The 20,032-nt window shown below is 46.2% G+C and overlaps 1 protein-coding gene across 2 annotated transcripts in view; it reads left to right on the top strand.

Moving 5' to 3' along the window:
- The window catches only part of LOC144179699 (nuclear factor NF-kappa-B p105 subunit-like), a 120,460-nt gene extending 102,766 nt beyond the window's left edge, over positions 1 to 17,694 (top strand). For both annotated transcript variants that reach the window (XM_077708146.1, XM_077708153.1), the window contains exons 15-19: positions 2,241 to 2,410; positions 5,535 to 5,681; positions 9,823 to 9,892; positions 13,044 to 13,231; positions 17,575 to 17,694. In XM_077708146.1, coding sequence (XP_077564272.1) covers positions 2,241 to 2,410; positions 5,535 to 5,681; positions 9,823 to 9,892; positions 13,044 to 13,231; positions 17,575 to 17,637 — 638 coding nt within the window. In that variant the 3' untranslated portion in view covers positions 17,638 to 17,694. The remainder of the gene's footprint in view (positions 1 to 2,240; positions 2,411 to 5,534; positions 5,682 to 9,822; positions 9,893 to 13,043; positions 13,232 to 17,574) is intronic.
- Positions 17,695 to 20,032: the final 2,338 nt, after the last annotated feature.

Genomic DNA, 20,032 nt, shown 5'->3' with positions numbered 1-20,032 from the left:
CAAGGCATTTTTGCTTTTGTTGTGACTTCGTTAGATTTTATAGGGTGCTCAATCGGGTCCAAGGCTCAAGCGCTTGGTATCATTTCAATCATATTTAATGACCAGGCCCCAGTGTGCGACTCATGGCAAATGACTCAGGCCCCAGCAGACTCATGGCAAATATTACCAAAAAGAAAAAAAAAGAAAAAGCGGTCTAAGGCTTGCCTTGTGCAGAAAATTATTGCTCCCCATGCATGCCACGTTCTTCACCAGGAAAGAAAGCAGCCGTTGTTATTCATTTGGGCCGAATACTTCAAAATTTTGAAATATGTACTCGAATTCTGATCAAAGGATATATTAATATCTGAGAAAAAAAAAAAAAAAAAAATCAGGCACCCTTTCGTCTAACGACGACGATGGTTGAACACGAAGCTTTCTCATGATGAATCGTCATCGTCTTTACACGGTGGTGTGCAGGATTTTTCTGTCTAATTCTGCACGTCCATGCACCCCTCTCCAAATCCAAACCGCCTTGACCATGTCGAAATAGAGCAATCCAATAGACGCCGGCTTCATAATGCGAGGCGCCCAGGTTTGATTCAAGCTACGGGAAGTGTTTTTTCCTTTCACTTCACCCACTTTCGTGTTACAGACGCCATCAGTGAGAACACTAAAGAATTGGCTTTAATGCCATACATGCCACACTGCTACAATGCAGATAGTCAGCAGCAAGAACCAGATGGGGACAAGAAGAAAGCATGACTTCAACTCAGCCACAAGTAGAATGGAAACAAAAACTCATAGGCAAAAAAAGTGCATGATCTTGCCAACTGTGCGTCCTTGCTGTCAATATGGCAAAGCTGTGCTGTAAGCGGAAATTTGCCCCAAACCAGGTACCTGCTCTCCTGCTGAATGTTTTCCCTAATTTGTCTTTGAACTTTTCTAGTCTTTGAAGCTATTAAAGTACTAGGTTATATCTATGAAGATGCGGTGTATGTAAGCGATTTGTACCATTTTGTGTGTTCCACAAGCTACCACCAGATTTCAACTTCCACGTCATTTCCAGATTCACCCAGGAATAAAGTCCCGCATCCCTTTTTCTCACGTGAAACCTATAAGAATTGTATGTTACAGGCCAGTTCTGTCTGCAAAACTACTTTTGCTATAGTGCTATACCACATTTTCTCGAGTTGTACATGGGTCCCCTAGGAATTTTTGCAGCAGCCTTTGGCTAGCTATAGCATTACAGTCTAGCATTTTTGTGCTAACTTCTGTCAGACAAGCAAGCTTAGCTTAACAGCCAATGAGCTTGAGCTGTCTCACACAGAGTACCTGCCTGGTGCTTAGAACATGCTAGGTTGAATGACTTCACGTGTCAACAGATGCGGTAGTTTCGCCTTATTGTATCCCTGCATTGCTTGCCAGTACAGGCACAATCAGCCGGCAATGTCTGGATGTAGCTTGTAAAAAAATTTGGTACTGCAGTTGGAAGTTAGGCAAAGCAGAAATATTCACCGAAAAGTACTCAGTCACAGATGCAAAATAAAACAAGACTTCAACTACCTAGCCGTGTTTAAATGCGGCCAAAACTAGTTTTTAAAGCTTTTTGATTGCTAAAGTCATTGCTGCCATCCAATGACTCCCGAGGTTGTGAGGTTGACACTGCTGCATGCTGAAGTCACCTCTGTGCCCGTTCCTTTTCCCTGTGCTGCCACCTGAGTGCTGGTGCCACAACTACAATTTTTCAGGATGTCCATTGGTGCCTCATTTCAAGCTTTTACAGGCCAACAACCCTCCAGTGGTCACATTATTCAGTGCTGAAAGCAGTGCACATTCACTGTTGTTTTCTTTTTTTGCACTCCTGTTAGCTGCTTGGAGCAGTGTGTGATAAGGATATGTGTACTACTACCCAGATCTTCAACACCAGTGCATGCCTGTTGCAAAGTGCCAGTGCCTCAATTCCCAAAATATCTTTCCGACAACAAGTATTAAAACGCCAATCTCAGACATCTGAAACACGAGAAACTTGCTGTTGGTATCTGCTTAGGGTGCTAGTGAATTAAAGGGTGCAGAACTATTTTTCTGGGGTAGGAAACAATGGAATGAAGGAAAAAGCTAAATTTGATGGGATTTTTTTTCTGTTTGCTTGGTTGCATCACAGTTTAGCTTCATTCGTGTGTTCACCTTGTGGCCCAGGCACGTGCCGGACGAGATAAAGAACCTTGTGCCCCATAGCTTCATGACAACTGTTCCCTCCGCAGGAAAAACCGCCTTGCATGTGGCTGTCGAAAAGCGCGACAGGGCTGCCTTGTTGACTCTGTGCGAGGCAGGTGCTGACGTCAGTGCCACTGTGGCCACCACGGGAGAGACAGCCCTGCATTTGGCCATAGCAAAGGACTTCACCGATGGCGTTGCCCTTCTGCTCCAACAGGTGTGCTGTCAAATTACTCTTGAACTGATGCGGAAGCAGTCTATTCAGGACCCTCGGTGAATTTCTCAGCTTCTGAAGCCTGGAAGCACCCCTACTTTGACAATCGCGCAATCATTCATTGCTGTCAAAACTGGTATTGGTATCACAGTTTTGTTGACACCAAATGCGAACTGTAGGTAGTGCTTAGAGTTTAGCAACACAGCCATCAATCCCAGCTGTCAATGAAGGGCGATCAACATGCATGATCAATTACCGAGTATAGTCAAATTTGTGCTGAGAAATTCAACATCAAGGCTTGACTGAACATGGTCATTGTTGTATTTCTTCACGATAATATCCAGCAACTTCTTTGTTCCAGTGCTGTCCCACATTGTTTCCCACATTGGGTAGGTCGGGAGCATATGTTGCTTGATTTGCTCCCCTCGTCAAGCGTATGATGCGGTGGAGGTAGGATGTGCCATTGCTTCTGATAGTACGTTGAGATGCTCTTGTAGTTGTTGAGTGAGGTGGGTTGGTCTGGTTGCTTTTCCGGATCTTCATCCCCCAAGCCGTGGCGCAGGCATCAGCTTCTCCACCTGCCGAGTGATAGGCTTGGGCATTACCCCTCAATTCGGTCTGAGTAAGTAACGCAGTCCAGATGATGCTGACGGTCTTTTTCCTTTCATGTGGTTGGTGGGTGTCAAAGATGTGGTGAGCCTCAGTGCAAATGCAGCCATCTTGAGAGTGGGTGAAGGTGTAACAGGGCTGCTGGGTGATGGCCAGAGCACTAGCCACCTGCTCACCAATCGTGACTTCTCCTCCCATAGTGTTGTGTAAAGGTGTGACTTGAGCGTTGTCTTCCCTGATGCATGCCACAGCTACCACTTCACCGGTGCTGACCACGGCTGCATCCGTGTAGGCTACTCTGTTAGGGGCTATGTACTCAAGCATCTTGTTGAGTGCTTTGGCACATGCTTCTCGCCTGCGCTTGTGCTGTGCGTGTGCGTGTTCTTGAGAGTTGGGCAGATAAGGGACTTCAAACGGGCTGTGTTTGCTGGGGTACTTCCCCACTGGGGATGGCGTTGAGATTGAGTTAAGATGCATGCCTTTCCTGTGGGTGTTTTGCCTAGTTTGACTAGTTAATGGACATGGTGGGCCTCAAACAGTTCTTTGAAGGTCCTGTGGGTACCCATGCATCTCCATAAATCTTTACGTAGACAGTGAGGCGGGAAAGTGTAGGGCTCGCTTGGTGGATTTTCGGATGGTAGTTCCCAGTTGGGCTCCTTTTGCTCTAAGGATGTTGACGTAGCCATGTAGACTACGTGTAACGTGGGGAAGGCTTGCGCTTGGCAATGGATGTGTACCTCCCTTGTCCCCCTCTGTCTTGTGGTTACTGTGTGGATTGTGTGGTCCAGTTGTTGCTTGTGAAGGTTTATTTGATGAGTCCATTTGTTGTTGGCTTGTGTGTGGAGACCAAGGATCTGGACTGGCTGTATGTCAGGTGTACTTTTTGGCCTTTGGTGGTGCAGTAGACTTATTGTACTGTGGAGTGAGAATTGCCTCTTTTCATAAAGGGTGGTGCTGTCTTGTTGGCGCACATCTGAAGCCCATGGCACTCATGTGTTCGGCAGGGATGTCTGCAGCTTCTTGGAGTCTATCTTTGAGTTACCAGAGGCGTCTGGTTTGGGGGTCTATAAGGTAATGTCGTCTGCGTAGAAGGCAATCTTCAGATTTGGAATGCACTTCAGTTTCTTCAGTCGGTGGCGAAGAGTAAGACTAAAGAGGAGGGGAGAGAGGACTACCCTTTGTGGGGTGCCCCTGTCACTAACCTGGAGGCTGTACAACTGCAAGTCATGTATTTTGGTTTGCACTGTGCGTCCAGTTAAGAAGGGTGAATATAGTTGGTGTGCTCACCGCAGTCAGTGCTGCTGGGGGTAAAAGGTATCCCTTCATGGATCACATTGTCAAAGGCTCCTTGAGGTGCAGTGCTAATGTAGCCCTGGGGGTGTTCTGGGTGGTATGATCAAATGTAGGCTTTTTTTGTTGTAGCAGGATGTTTTAAGTGCTAAGGCTTGGGCAGAAGCCAAACCGTGTTGTGTCGGAATTCCCCATTTCCTTGAGGAAGTTTTGGATTTGAATTTTTGTTTGCCTCTTCTTTTTTGGCTTGCCTTTCCACTTTTAAAGTGAAGCTTTCTTTGTTTCACTGATGGCGACCATACGTGAAAACACACTGCAGGAAATTAATCCAACTTTCTCTGGCGATTATGATGATTGTGAGTGAAGTGAAAAAGGTGGTTGAAACGCAGAGCTTTCTCTGGTCGAAATTCAATCTCTTTAAAGTACAAAGTAAAAGTTCAAAATCCAAATCGCCACACCCAAAATGCACTACAAGAAAGCCAACTTACACAATGTATTACTTTGAAGGCATGTGAAGTGCACGCGCACAGTCAACACTTTGTCCCTGGCATCCCCCGGGTGGGTACGTGCCATACACATCAAGGGCATCATCATCATCAAAGTCCAAAACTCCGGTGATAATGAACGAATTCCCTTAACAAGATTAGACTTTGATTCGACTGAGTTTGCAGTGGAAGAAAGCTTCGCATTTCAACCATCTTTGTCGTTTGACGAAGGGGCTTTGAATTTCTTCTCACCACTTGCGATGGGGAACCGCAACCATGCCACCCTAAAGAACCATTGCCCTGTCTCCCAGCCCTCACAAAAGGGATGAGGAGGGACAAGAATGTGGATAGCCCTCTCCTCAACAACATCTCTTTTTTTTTAAATTTTTTACTGCTGATAAGTTTAACATATTTTGTTTCTGCTCGGTTGTACTTAGCTACTTCTCCTTTCCTGAATAGCTTAACAGTATCAGTAGTTGAATAAATCATAAAAAAACCTATTTCATGACCAGTAGCTTACTGTAACCACTCACATTTTGAGATTTCACAAGCTGAACTTGCAAAAATATAGTCAAAGCCAGTCACAGCCAAATGTGTAGAAAGAAGCGGAGCTCAAAAAAGTAAATTAGTCGAGAAGCTCACAATCTTCTTCAGCCAGAGAGTAGATGGAGTCTGCTTGTGCACTAGAGTGTCCGACTTCTTGTTCGGAATACTAATGCATGCACTGCTGTTCCTTGCTGCAGGAAAACATTGACGTGGTGGCCCTCAACCGTGAGAACCTCGATGCCCTGAACCTTGCCATTAACCTGGAGCGAACAGATATTGTGCGCCTTCTGCTTGCTCATGCTGACAACCTTGCCCAAGAGAAGACTACTGACCAGTGCCCTGAGGTGAGGTGGCACATTTAGAGTTTGTTTTGTGCCTATCAACCTCAACAGTGGGAGAGTCGAAAACATGTGCCACATACCGAGCAAAATGCATATTGAGCCTATTAGAAAGAAGGAAGATCCCTTCTGGATTTAATATGACCTGGGTGAAAAGAAAGGTCAAAGTGGAGTGAATGAATTGGCCGCGTATCCGCTTTCTTCGCGGAAAGTGACATTAATAGATGATATTGTTTCTGCCACCCATGCCACGTAACACCCTTCCTCGTCCCTTCCCTTCTCCCACTCTCCCTTCTTCCTTCCCATCTCCCCCCACATTTTTTCCTTTTGCCTCTCTTCCCATCCACCTGCTCCACTCTTTCCTTCCCTTCTTCCCCCTCCCTCTGTTCTCCTACCTCTTCCCTACCCGTCTCTCTTTCCTCCTCCCATTCTTCCTTTTCCCCATTCTTACTCTACCCCCCCCCCCCCCCCCTAACCGTCTCCACTTCGTCTGTCTGCCCCTACATTGTCTCCTCACCACTTTTCCCATTGGCAGCCCCTTTCCACTCCAGCTGCCCTTCTTTTTCAGTCCTTCCTTCCCCCTCATTCATCTTCATTTTATCTCACTGTCCTCCTCTCCTTCCCTTTTCCTTGTGCAGCTCCTCCTCCTTGGGTCGCTAATCCACCCCTTGGCAATGCAACCCACAAATGACCCATGGCTAGGCCACTAGTGGGCCACAAGTGGGTCACTGGTACTTTTTGGTTACGTGACCCACTGGTGACCACGGGTGACTCACAGGCGTGCTGACCAGTGACCAGTGCTGACCCTGGTTGGTCAGCACTGGTGGGTAACCAGTGACCCACTAATTGCTCGTGAGCCGTTGACAAGCCAGCGAGCAGGCCCAGCAGTAACATTTCTGCCTTATTCCAGTGGCAGACAGACAGACCAAAATTTGTGCATTTAGCCAGCCCAAGAAAGTATCACTTTTAAAAGCAAGATGATGATCAAAGGGATTGCACAGGTGTTCCATCTGCACCCCTTCAGATGTGTGTGTGGTGACATCACCTGTTCAGAAACACCCTGGCCATCTAATGGGTATATTCCACCACATTGCACACTGTGCATTGCACTGTGTTTCAAAGCAAAAGCCAGAAGCTTGCTGGAACAGCAAATCATTGGCATTGTTCTGAGGCCAACCTGAGTCATTCTTCAGGGAAGCTATACACAGCAACGGCTGCTTGTGTGGAGTCTCAGCCTTGGTTGTTGAGCTACGTAAAAACGCCAATTGATTCAAGGGCAGCTTGAAATTCACTATCAGTTGAATGGCCGCAGGGTAAGGGCTTAGCGTGTTGAGAGGAAAATTACAGTTCTAGGAGCCAGCTGCTCAAACATCGCAGGATTTTTGTACCTAGTCTGCCATTTCGATGGATGAATATTATTTTGTATTAAAGCTATACAAGGCAGTGAACACATGTTCGACAGATGGTCATCCTCACCAAGGCTAATGTGTGGAAAGGTGTTTTTTCCCACCAGTAGTTGGAAGTTTCCAGTGCAAGTGCAACCACAGTGGGCAGGTGGTTGCTTACGACAGCACTGCTACTACCATAATTGTTCACCTTTGGCAGGGGTCGTGTCCTTTCCAGTTGTTGGCAACCTTTGCTTTTGTACAGGATGCCAACGTCAGTGTGATGCCAGTTGGCCCACAGTCCATACACCCACTGCCTTGCTTTGTGCAGCACACAGTCGGCATTTGAAACTGGTCCTTTTTTCTCTCTGAAAGTTGGTCGATGCCACTGCAATTTATGAAATTTTCGTACACCAAATGCAAGTGGAGCTATCAGACAGCTGTGTAGGAACAGAAGCGACTAGAGCAAAGAGAAAAAGCTTGCTTGCAGTGACAAGATCAGGGTTTAACAGCTGCATGGGGAAAGCTTTATTTTCGGCTCCCCTTTTTACAGTGAAGCTATATATGGCCAACCCGCCAGGTTTTTATTCCAGTGAAGCCGCTTTACTCGGCACTGCCCACTGCTCAGCCTCAGTACCGCCGACTACCCGTTCACAAGTTTTATACCTCCCCACCACCGATGTTTCTTTCACAAATGTGCAATCGGCCAGTATCAGCAGTTGCACTTTTAATTCTCTATGGGACGGACGCCTGTCATTTGCTCAGAGGAACGGCACTCACAGAAGTGCAAATGGGCGCAAAAACGACGGAAAGCCACTGCCGAAGTGCGTGCTGTCACCGGCGTTTCCTTCTCTAGTTCTGCCTCTTCAAGCAGCCGCGAATCCCTCCCGGATGAAGAGCAACCAGCCCGCTTGGAATGCCGACGGGATCCAATAATTGTTTTTCAGCGTGAACACCTTTCAGGGCCACATTTTTCCCTAATGTCTTTCACGTCTAAGCACACACACGTCACCGCCGGTTGCCACTTTATATGGGTGTAGAAGGGGATGTAGAAAGGGACATGCACGAGAACCTAGGCTTACATACCCTCACGAATGGCATATTTGTTGTACTTGTGGGAGACTAAACGTTGACGCTTCATGGCCGAATGCGACCTGTCTGCCGTCCTCCGTGGTCGTGCTGTTTGGGTTGGTGTGTTATAAAGACAGTAAGATGCCTATGATGTGGGAGGGACATGAACAGCCTCATGTTTGTCTGCTAGATAAAGCTCGAGTCAATCCACGTTTTAACTCACTATGGAATGGACGCGTGTTGTCTGCTCAGAGGAACAAGAGCAGGTATTGAAGCAGGGTCATTGCGTGCAGAAACGCGAATGGGCGCGCAAACAATGGGAAGCTGCTGCCGCAGAACGTCCAGCTACCGCCATTACCGCCTCAAGTTCCATCTCACGTAGCTCTGAATTCTTCCGGATGAAGAGCAACTTGCCCGCTTGGAACGCCGATTTAAGCATATAACTCGTGTTTAGCTAGAACGGCTTTCAGAGTGACATTTTAGCCAGTGTCTTTAAGTCTAAGCGAGCGCGCATCACCAGTTCTGCCAGGTTGCGTGTGCACGGGGTTCGGGACAGCGGGAGAGGGCCTGCATGCTCAGCTAAGCTTCATGCCCTCACCGATGACAGGCCCGTTCTGCTGGTGGGAGATTTCAACGTGCACGTCTCGTGGCCCGATGCGGCCTGACAGCTGTCCTGCGTGATCGAGGGGTTTGAGTTTGTGTGTTACATGTACAGACAGTAAGATGCCTACGACGTGGGAGTGCAACGGACAGCCACATGTTTTCCTGCTAGAATGAAGCTCAAGTCCCTCCAAGTTTCATTCAGCTAATTGCCTAGGAAGTATGCTTAAATTACAAATAAACATGCTTTGTTTTGTGCACTCCTTGGACAACACCAAGCTTCGCTGTTCATCCTTCTTCACAGAGTAGAGGGCACGGAATTTCTTTATCGCTTCATTTCCTCGCGTTTTTTTGCCTGGTTTATTAAAGAGTCCTTGTTGCAAGCGTGAAAACACGTTAGAACATATTAGTTGCGCACAGTGCCATAAGTATTGCTTGGGGTGGCAGCAGTTTCTTAAAATTCTGAAAATGCCAAAAAATGGGGAAGAAAGGTAATGCTGTGGCGTTCATTTTTCTCGCACTGCACTTTGTGGCGTCACATGTCGGGAATGGTAAAATGGGATTGTCAAAACTGGTTTCAGCATTTTTAAATGTATATGTGCTCTATGTGTGCGTTTTCAGCGAGGCCCAAACTTCAGCTGGTAGGCATCACCAAGGAGGCTGCCTACCTTTGCAAGCGATGGGCGTTATTGTAATTTTAATTTACTTTCGGGCTGTAAAAGTAACAAAAGTAGAGAACTAGCCCATTGTGTCCATTTGTACTTGTGTAATTTGCTTTTGGTGATACAATTTTCGGGTGACGCAGAGGTATTTTGCAACACCAAGGGATTTGTATCATCCTGATTCTACTATATATTGTTGGTGGTGCCTGATGTCAGCAGTAAAACACGTTTTGTTTCATAACACCGACACCCTCTGGGCGTGCTCACAAGTGAGCCACTCATGGGCAGTACCACGGTTACATATATAAATTATCACTTGTTGTGGTACAAGGCTCATTATGACTTGAATCAGTTTACATGTCGAGCCAGTAAGCAACCCTGAATCCGTTCAGAGTTCCTTTTTAAGCCTTTGCTCTCCTCTACTTGCAGGACCAGCCAGTTGAAAGCAAGGACCAGGTGGCTGTGGGTACATTATCTGAGTATGGCATTCCTCAAGGAGGTACGAACGCTTGTGCACCTTATCAGTTAATGCAGAGAGCCTAGCTAGCTGACTAGGTTGGTAAAGTTCATAGAAAAAAAAAGTCTGTGTAGATTGAAACTTGTATTTAACTAATTTGTTTTTTTTTTTAGAATGCCGGGCTCTAGTGTACTAATGCATATTGGTTTTATTTTATTGCTTTTATAAATTAAATGCATGCTGCAGTTGGGACCTTTTTACGTCTTTTGAACAACCTGCACACCTCTCAGACCTGACCATACCAAATTTCTTACTACATATTATGAATAAAATGAGTGAAAAAACTAGTAACTGCAAATTGAATCAATCATTTTGGAATACAACTATTTTTGGCATGAAGTTGATACAGCTTCTAAACACAGAAAACAAAAGGTAATTTGTGAAACGCATAAAAGTGAGTTTGGGAACACACAGGTGTGTTCATGTGAAAGTTCTCGATAAAAAATATGGTGCAAAAAATTATTTTAAAAACTTTTAAATATGTCAGGATGGCAAAGCAGTGAAATAAGAAACTTGATAGACGTTTCTGAAGTTTGCACGAAGAAATGTGAGTCCTCTGACATTTTTTTTTAATTAATACAGAGAAGCTTTTTGGTTGCTACTGTGTACCCTTTTCCTTTTCAAAGATGCGGAGATAGTGAGCTGAGTCGTGACTCCGGAGGTTCCCACTACTTGTACGTTGTGCTGATAAGCAACCACCTTCAGCATTGCAAATGCAAGGTGTGGATAAAAAAAACTCCGGCTGGCGTTCTTATCGCAACAGACAGTTTTAGTTTCACACACATAGAAGCTTCAGGCACATTGAGCTTTCACGGATGATGAGTGCGCATGCTCATAATGCAACAAGTTGCGGCGAGTCTCACAGACATACGAGAGATGCAAATTTTTACGTTGCGGTCTTTATGTAGCTTCCATAAGTAGAGTTGACCAACATAGTGGTGCCCTGCACTCCCGCTTTGCAGCTATAACAGCTTTGTTGCTAAGCCCTAGGTGTGTTATCATGTTCTAATCTGTTGATTTACCCTCCAATTTGCCCATCCTTACCCTCACCCAAAGTTTCAATCGAAAAACAGCCTTGGTTTTTCAAATAGAAGGGCTTTTTTTTTTAAGCTGTTAAGCGTGACGAAGTAACGTTTGTTGTTGTCGTAGCAACAGGCTCGCGAGATCACTAGTGGCTGCAGCAGTGTCTGTGTCTGTTAGTACATGGCGGTAGGAATAACGCGCGGACAGAGCTTAATATGGCTCTGCGTGCGGCTATGGGCAGAGAGCGCGTGCATCCAGGTAGCATACGCGTGGGGTGTGCACATATGTGTAACTGTAAGGATTTCAAACTACATGCACATGGGCTACGTATAGAGTACACGTCCACAAACGTGAAAAGTATATTTTGCTGCACTCAGTGGGGATATAAATGGAGCACCAACTAGCTTGTACCCTGTGGAGTATGTGGGGTTCTTGGTGGCGACCTAGCCGGCTTTCCGCCGTAGGCGACTACGCTAGCTTCCGGCACATCAACCTTGTGAGCCCCAGCATCCACGGCAGCCCAGCGAGGTTCGCTGAACACAGTAGACAGTAGTGCTGAAGCACAGCCATTTATTTAGGATCTCCCAAAGCATAAGAGTTTCCAAGTTTCTGCCCTGTGGGTGAGTACCGGTAAGTACTCACTTGGAGGCACTGAAGAGGGTTCAACTTAAATTGAGAACGACTCAGTGGGCAATGGAGCGGAATATGATAGGCATAACATTGAGGGATAAGAAGAGAGCGGAGTGGGTCAGGGAACAAACGCGTGTTAAGGACATATTAGTGGAAATTAATAAGAAGAAATGGACGTGGGCAGGGCATGTAATGCGAAGGCAAGATAACCATTGGTCATTAAGGGTAACAGAGTGGATCCCTAGAGAAGGCAAGCGTGGCAGGGGGCGGCAGAAAGTTAGATGGGCAGATGAGATCAAGAAGTTTGCGGGGATAAATTGGTCGCAGTTAGCACAGGACCGGGGTAATTGGAGATTAATGGGAGAGGCCTTTGCCCTGCAGTGGGCGTAGATAGGCTGGTGACGAAAGCATACAAGAATGAAGCTCGACGGCGTTCACAAATCACCATCCAGTTGCGATCGTGAGCGGAAGGCACCCACCCGCGGCACGCGACAACAGTCCCCACCTGACATACATGGTCCGCCACGGCTGCCATATTCCGCCGATGTCACCCAAAACAGCTCTCCGATCTGACTCTCCATCTACTGCACGCACATGTTCACGGCAACAGCGCATAAAGCAGTGGTGCCATCTCTTGGGGCACTGCTGAACTAGCGGCACACCGGATCAGCTTTAAGAAGAGTTGTTAGAGCGCGCTTATCCTTGTGTTTTCTGCTTAGTACCCATTCGTTTTTGTGCAAACGTAACCACGGTCTGGTATATGCTTTTGTAGGGCTCTAATGGGTCTGGTCACCCCGAAGTACTAGACCAGTATTGCACCATATAGGTCCTGTATAAAACATGCAGGACCCGGTTTATGCTGCATGATTTTTTACATGGTTTATGTGGAATTTTTTAGTAAAGGTGCTACTTTTAATGCAGTCTGTTTTCTGCCCAATGACTCAATTATTACAATGGTTTACGTAGCTTTTAAAAACTTGTCGCGGTTGGTGGCTGTTGTTAGTTTTCTTTATCCATACCATAGATAGCATGGCTGTCCATGTGTGTTCCTCAGCCAATGAATTTTGCCGGTGCCAAAATTCAGTATCAAAGTCGTGCGGTCTGTTGCAAGATGAAGTTTATCCTCACAGATGCTTGCGCAGACTGTAGGCATGCCGATACTTTAAACAACCTTAGACAAACGGAGACAAAACTAAAGGGAACACAGACTGCAGGCAATGATTTCCCACTGATAACATTTTGAATACATCGCTGTTCATGTTGAAAGTTGAGGCACCAACTCCCCCAGTTCTGTACGTTGCTCAGTGCAGGCACTGAGCACTAAGACAGGACTTTGGTCCTCTCCAAGTGCTTGCAGTCTGTGTATGGACTGTACATAGCTGAACGTGACTTCTGCCTGCAGGAAGTAGTGTTGTCTCGATGGGGGAATGGGGATTCCAGCAGGTGCAGCCATCCCACCGTCTTCTATTTTCCCCCTTAGTTACAGGTGGTGAAGAAGAGGCTGGATGTACCGAAGACCTCCGAACAAGGGTCATGTCAGCCCTGGACCGGGAAGAACACGCGACCAAGTTGTTGGGCTACCTGCACAGTGAGAATGTGGCAGAAAAGATGGTCTCTACGCTCGGGAAAGATGACCTTGGCAGCAAAATTTTTCACAAATTTCTTCAGGTGAGCTTTTCCGCATTATAGGCACACGTACTTCCAGCCTTCACTGAAGTAGTTTGCATGCACAGGGGAATTGCGCGCCTTCATTGAGCATTGGAACTCGAAGTGTGGATGTCAGCAGGTGGTCGGTCAAACCTTGCTAGCCACTGGCCTCCTGAGCAAACTGGTCATTAGAGCTACAGTTGTAGATTTTCTGCAGTCCTGGTTGTGCACATCAACTTTCTGAAAAGAAAATTTTATACGCTACAATAAAGATCCTGCTTTAAAATTGGCTTGTCCTTAACCCCTTCAATTTAGGAATACAGTAAAACATCGTTACAAGAGACACTGAAGGGACCCAAGAAACGTGTCTCTTGTAGCCAAGGTCTCTTGTATGCAATGTTGCTAACATGGCAAACGTAGCCAAACCAACCAAACCGCTTTCATTCAATTGTCTCTTATAACCAAGTGCCTCTCGTAACAGTGTCTCTTGTAAGGAGGTTTTGCTGTACCGTAGTTTCCTAGTTCCTGTCCTGCCATGTGTTTCTCTCGGCATTTGTTTGTGTGTACGGTCCAGTCCGCTTATAACAAACACATCAGGAAGTGGAAATCAGTTCTTTATATCCGCTTTTCACCATATCTGAACATAACATACATGTATACAAATGGTAATGGGAAACAAAGATTTGTTCTTAATAACTGGAATTTCGTTAAAACCGGGTTCACTAAAAGTGGGCTATACTGTGGAAAGATTTATGCAGAAAAACGCCTATGGTAAGCAAATGATTTCAGACAAATATTTCCCAGATTTGTTACAGTTTTCATTGCTCTCCAGTAAAATTTCTTCAGCATAAGGGGTACAACAGAATGGTTGCTATACAGGGTGTCCCACCTATCATGCACCAAGATTTAAAAAAAGAGCAATGGCGTTACTCGAAGAAAACCTAGTGCATAATGTTTCCAGCACAGTGGAGTAGCGGCCAGTAATTTATTTGTTGATAATATGTAGTTAATTAACTGTAATTAATTATCTAACTTGAGAAATACTGTCCTAATCATGAAAGTGTCAATAAGGCACTTGCAGGTACCCACGAGGGGCAGATCTAACTGCGGTATTTGCAGCGATTAACAAATTGTGCACTTAGTTAATCTGACTGATAAAGAAACCCCGTGAAATAAAAAAAATACCGTGTGACTGCGCTGCATCCCGCATCATAGAGCCGTGCCTTCGAACAGGCTGCCTCTGAGTTAGCCAGAATGACATTAAGGAAAGAAAGAAAGAAGAAATTGTGATCGAGTTTGTGCCTTATCTGCCACACATGCCCCGCGGCACTTGCTGTTGCTGCTCCTAACATGCATTCCATTGTCAAGGTGATGTGCCGTCTCTTCGGTCATGTGACAGGCAAAGCAGCTACTTTCAATCACCTTATTTCAGGGCACTCCTTTATGATGCGGGTGGAGGCACCGTCACAAGGTATTTTTCATATTTTGTGGGGTTTCTTTATCAGTCAGAATAAATGAGTATGCAATTAGTTCACCGCTGAAAATGCCGGAGTTAGATGCCTCTCGTGGGTACCTACAAGTGCCTCATTGACGCTTGACGGTTTGGACAGTTCTCGAGTTAGTTAATTAATTATGATTTATTAATTAAATCTTATTAATGAAAAAATTGCTGGCCACTACTCCACTGTGCTGGAAACATTATGCACTAGCTTTTCTTCAAGTAAAGCCATTTCTCTTTTTTTAAACCTGGGTGCATGATACCTAGGACACCTTGTATGCTGGCCATACTTTCTCACCTCTCAGTCACATCGGAAATGGGTGGCTCATGAATGCCTGGTGAGGTACTGTGCTCTAACGAGAAAAACAAGCAATGAAAATGCCTCAAAATGCAGCATTTAAAAAAAAAAAGGGGAGGTAAATTGAGTAGAAAAGTAAAAAATTGAGCAGAACTACCCTTTTCCGCTGTAAGGTTCTGTGAGATGCATGACTGTAATGGGTTAAAAACACGTTTCTGTTTTGGATGTCAAGCTGGCTCGCTCTCTCCACAGCCACCACGCACAGAACCCCCTGGCCATAACACGTGCTCTTGCATGTCACCGTGTTTCGCACAAAGCAAGCAGCTTTCTTTCTTTCTTGTCCTCTGGCAACTCTTGAGTCAAAGCACTGGTGCTTGCGCTTGTGTGTTTCAAGTTTTAAGTGCCCATTCCAAGTTTCTGTCAAAGTAAAGGTTGTAATCAGCCATGCTGATAACTCGGTAGGGGCTTTCAAGGCTCCAAAGGAGTGAACTAATTTAAGGAAATGTTGGGAATCTTGGTGCCAATGAAGGTGAAGAAAAACCGCACTTGGTCTTAAAGAAATGCTCTGTTCTCACTTGGCCCCATGCTTTGCTGAAGCAATTTTGCTTCTGAATTTGCAAGGCCAAAACGATGGGATTTTAGGGATATTTAGGTGTTTCTTCTTTCTTTCTGTAACCTCAGTAAATAAGTTGACGTCCCTGCGAGCATTCCATGCACATTCACACATTGCAGAGTAATACTGCAGAACCCTAAATTAGCTTGAGTTTCCTGTCCTCTATTGCAGTGGTTAGACGTCCTGTTTTGGTTAGTTCAGTACCATTTTGAATGTTCAGTTTTGGCATCTCATTTTTTTGCATCGATAACACACCGCATCCCATTTGCAGCACAATCGTGCGGGCGTCTCGCAATCAAAGGACTTGGTGTATGGCTTGATTAACACCCCAAATCAAGCATTATTCAGTGGCTACATAATTCAGTGGCTGTGTAACAAATAGTAGAGGCATTGTCAGAGTAGGCTAACGTAACAGTTGGCAATAGAGGCAGCTGCTGTTGTCCGTGCAGGAGAACATAAGGTCCTCATTAACTCGGCGCATTCTGTCCTGGTGTTGTGGAATTGTTGTGTTACGGGATTTTGGTTCTGCTAAATTCACTCACACTGTGCAGCTGAGCTGCGAATTTTTTATGAGTCCCAGAAGCCATGAACCTGTACTGTGTAAAATGGCAGGTGCCTAGTTTTAGTTCTAAGTGTTACGCGGCACTCACTTGGTGCATAGGTTATTTTAAAAATTTTCTTATTCGCCCATATTGGTGGGGTTTTCAATTTTTCACTTTGGGATTATGGTCATCGTATTTCTGCCCCATATTGTCACAAAGCCAAAGACGATGCAGTTGTCTTCAAGGGAAAGAAGTTTATTGGAGCGAACGTGTGCTCCCCTAACAACTCAAAGAATACGCAGGCGGCGAAGGAGCACTCAACAAAGTGACGTGCGCTAACGAGCGTCGGCGAGAGTAATACCGTGGCATCTGCTCTGCAGGCTTTTTATCTTTCGGCGCGCGTGGTTCTCGAACCGTCGATTCACATCCAGAACATTGTAGATCAAGGAAGATTGTTCTACACTGGTGACGTTAGGGCGAAACAGTCTCCTTATCTGAATGAGATAGCCCGTGCGGCATAAAAATAAAGAATGGAAGACACGCTTTGCTGGGGACACAGATAACAGACCCGGGCATGGCAAGGCAGTAAAAACAAACAATAAATAAACAAACCCGTACAAGGTTCGCGGTAATATAGTAGATGAGTATAAAACCCGAGCGCAGTCTCATAATTAGATGTAGAAATAAATACAAGTAGTATTGAAAAAGTGCATTCTCCCTTAGTACCATTCTGTTCTCTGTATTTGTGGGAAATACATTCAAACAAAAGCTATACGCATGATGTGCAATGTATAGCTACTACTTGTGTTCCATATGGTGCCATGTTGCCTGTGTATGCATGCAGTCAAAAAACCAGTGTTGGTAGCATCCAGCTGGTGTACATTTTATTTTAATTCATGCTGACGAACAACCTTGAGGTGCCCCCTAAGTCATATGTGCAAGAGTCGGGTCACTTTGCCCCCTTTTGTTGAATGGAGTGTGCTGAATGTTATAGTACTAACAGTGTTCACTGTAAAAACAAAGCATTGATAATGCAGTTTGTTTTGGGTGGCTAGCCATGAGTACTGGTACTATGTAAAGATAGAAAATTGCTTTGATATAGTGCAAGCACTCTGATATTGTGGTGCACTAACTGCATGAGTGGCATGTGTCCAGCAGCAATCCATATCGGAAGTTTTGATACTGCAAAGCTTTTTTCATAACAACACTGGCTGCTATAAAGGAAACCACCAGCTATAGTAAAGCAAAAAAAAACCCTGACCCAATGTTGAATTGAGAATTCTATCAGCTGCTTTTGAGCACAATAGACTTCTTCCAGCACTGGCCTGTCTTGTTACGACTTTTTACCGCAAGGGTTTGAAACCAGGTGAAATGGAAAGATTGGTATGGTTCAAACGGTTTTATTTTTTTCAGTCCTGGGATGAAGACCTTCTTCGGCAAGTGTTCCAGATGCTAGAAATCCCACTCTCCCAGTAGGCAAGCCCACCTTTTTTGGCAGAGTGTATCCCTGAATAAACAAGTATTCTTTACGTAGCAAGGAAGTCTCCTGATTTACTGCAAAAGTGCGCTTGTTTTATTGGGCCTTGAAAATGCTGTTTACCAAAGAGCCACAAGCAGTCCATTATCATTTATCCCGCCATCATAAGCTGCTGATCATGTTAGCAGTAGGCAGATCGGAGCCATGCTCTCCCATCTTTTTTTAAGTGCGATGCACTTTATAAGCGACCCCGAACCTTCCGCCGTCCGCATTGCTCCTCCTCCTCTCCCCTAGCAACGGCGCGAGGAGCGGAGAGGAGCGTCTGTAGCAACGGCGCAGCGACGTCACACCCCACGTGACCCGCGCGCGCTCCGCCTCCCGCACCGCTCCTCGCGCCGTGACGTCACACTCCCACGTGACCGCGCGCTGGCGCCTTTGCGTCTGCTCCCCCTCTCCTCGCGCCGTGACGTCACATGCTCTGCAGCTGGCGCGCCTCTCCCCCCGTTAGGTTTGCACTCACCCTCGGCGCGCGCCTCTCCCCTCGCCTGACAGCTCCCCCTCGCCGGTACTGCGCCTCTCAAGGCGATGGCAGAATTACTACGCCGTGTACTCTCGGCGCAAGAAATGCATTCGCACTTCCTCACGATTCCCTTCGGGGAGGTGGGGGCAATTTTTTTACCTAGATGCAGGGGTGTAACATGGATTGAAGCCACCACGCTCACACAGGTCATCACTCTGGCCCCAGCTAGCTCTATGGTGCTTAAAAGTGGAAGCAGTGCGGCACACTCGACCTTGCTTTCAGTTCTTCTTGCAACCAAATGGCACCAGCAACACAACTTTCTAACAAAGCAAGGTCGTTTCAGCAGTACAAGAGCAGTTGATTCAGGCTGCATATTTACAGCCACGTGCTTGTGTGTTTCTTCTTTTTTCCTGCAGGCAACTAGTCCACGTGCATACTACCAGCAGAGGTTCACCATAGCAATGTTACGGAACCTGAAACACCTCAACAGCACCGCGGGGTTCGGGATCGTGCTTTGTGCAGTTTGAGCAGGAGGGATCTTAATACAAGGAAAAATGAAAGCCCAGTTTGGGTACCACCAGTTGCGTGGTGCAAGTTGCACAGGTGGGAATGTGTAGGGAAACTCCCAACAGCAGCGCTGCACTATCAGCCTCCTACAACATGAGCTTAAAAGAAATGTGGATGCGACAGCCCCTTCAAAGTGGTGCTTACTTGGCACCCTCAGCATCCACAAAACATAGTACGTGGGTTTGCATGTGGTCATTAGAAGAGGTGCTGAGGGGACATGTTAGGCAGCTACCCGTCGTCCCTGAAAGGATCGCTTTGGAGGGTGGAGCTGGTGGTAGCGGGGCTTCTTGGCCCTGTGTCGATGGGGGATTGGGCGTAGCACTAACGGAGGCCTGCCGTGGCGCAAAGTTGGCAGATACAATAATCACATCATCATCACTGTCTTCAGATGAGAGGATCTCAATGGCTTGGTCCCAGTTGGAGTTTCCGGTCGGTGCAGCAGGTAAGGTTGTCTTGGGTTGTGAAACGGTGAGTACATTTGTGGCTGCCACAGGACCATTCTTCGATGATTCTCCAAGTTTCCCGGAAACACAGCTCTCACCACTGGTGCCCGGAAGGGTGGTTTCAAGCCACTGAGCCACCGCTGAATGTGCATCCATCACTAAGTTGGGTAGGGATTGGGCTGAATCTGCAGTTTGGCTGATATATAGCAAGAGTATCCAAAGACGAGCTCGAGCAATCCTCAGATTACGAACTTATAGTTGATGCAGTTGCAGAATTGGGAACTCCGAACATGTATTGGCTCTAGCCTTTACTGAAAAATCACGCATGATAGCCCTTAAAGAACACGACGCAAAAGAGCAGGCATAACATAAAGCGCTGCGGTCAAAACGACATGCCCAGAACAGCGGGCCAACTGGCTCCGACCTCTTCGCTAAAAAAAGGCCTTGCATGAGCGGGGTAATTTGGGTGCAAGCCATTCGGCATATATACATTTTGGCAAGCGAGTGAACGGAAGATTGTCGCACAGGCATAGCGGTGAGACACCACCCTGAGTGTAACTGATCACGTAATTAAAGCATTGGGAAGGCTAGCAATTGTTCGGCGATCAGGGCATGATTGGCTGGTGCGTTCGGCATTAAAAAAACGGGGGGCGATGACTTCCCCAAATCCGGAGCAATTAAAGACAACAAGCGAGTCGACGGCCACGCCATAGTCCGGCAGCAGCATCCTTGTGCTACCAATTAGAAGCGGTGACATCTAGGGCTGGTGAAGAGCTGTTAAAAAAATATTCGTTGGGGGCATTACTCTATGGTTTTCTTGGCGCTTAATTCGAAAAACATGTTTATTTTATGTGTAAATACACC

This window comes from Haemaphysalis longicornis, unplaced genomic scaffold (genome assembly GCF_048455015.1).
Source record: "Haemaphysalis longicornis isolate Haplotype H1 unplaced genomic scaffold, Haemaphysalis longicornis Haplotype H1 scaffold_1, whole genome shotgun sequence".
Taxonomy (NCBI): domain Eukaryota; kingdom Metazoa; phylum Arthropoda; class Arachnida; order Ixodida; family Ixodidae; genus Haemaphysalis; species Haemaphysalis longicornis.
Note: the sequence above shows the minus strand (reverse complement) of the source record. Positions and strands in the feature narration are given on the sequence as shown.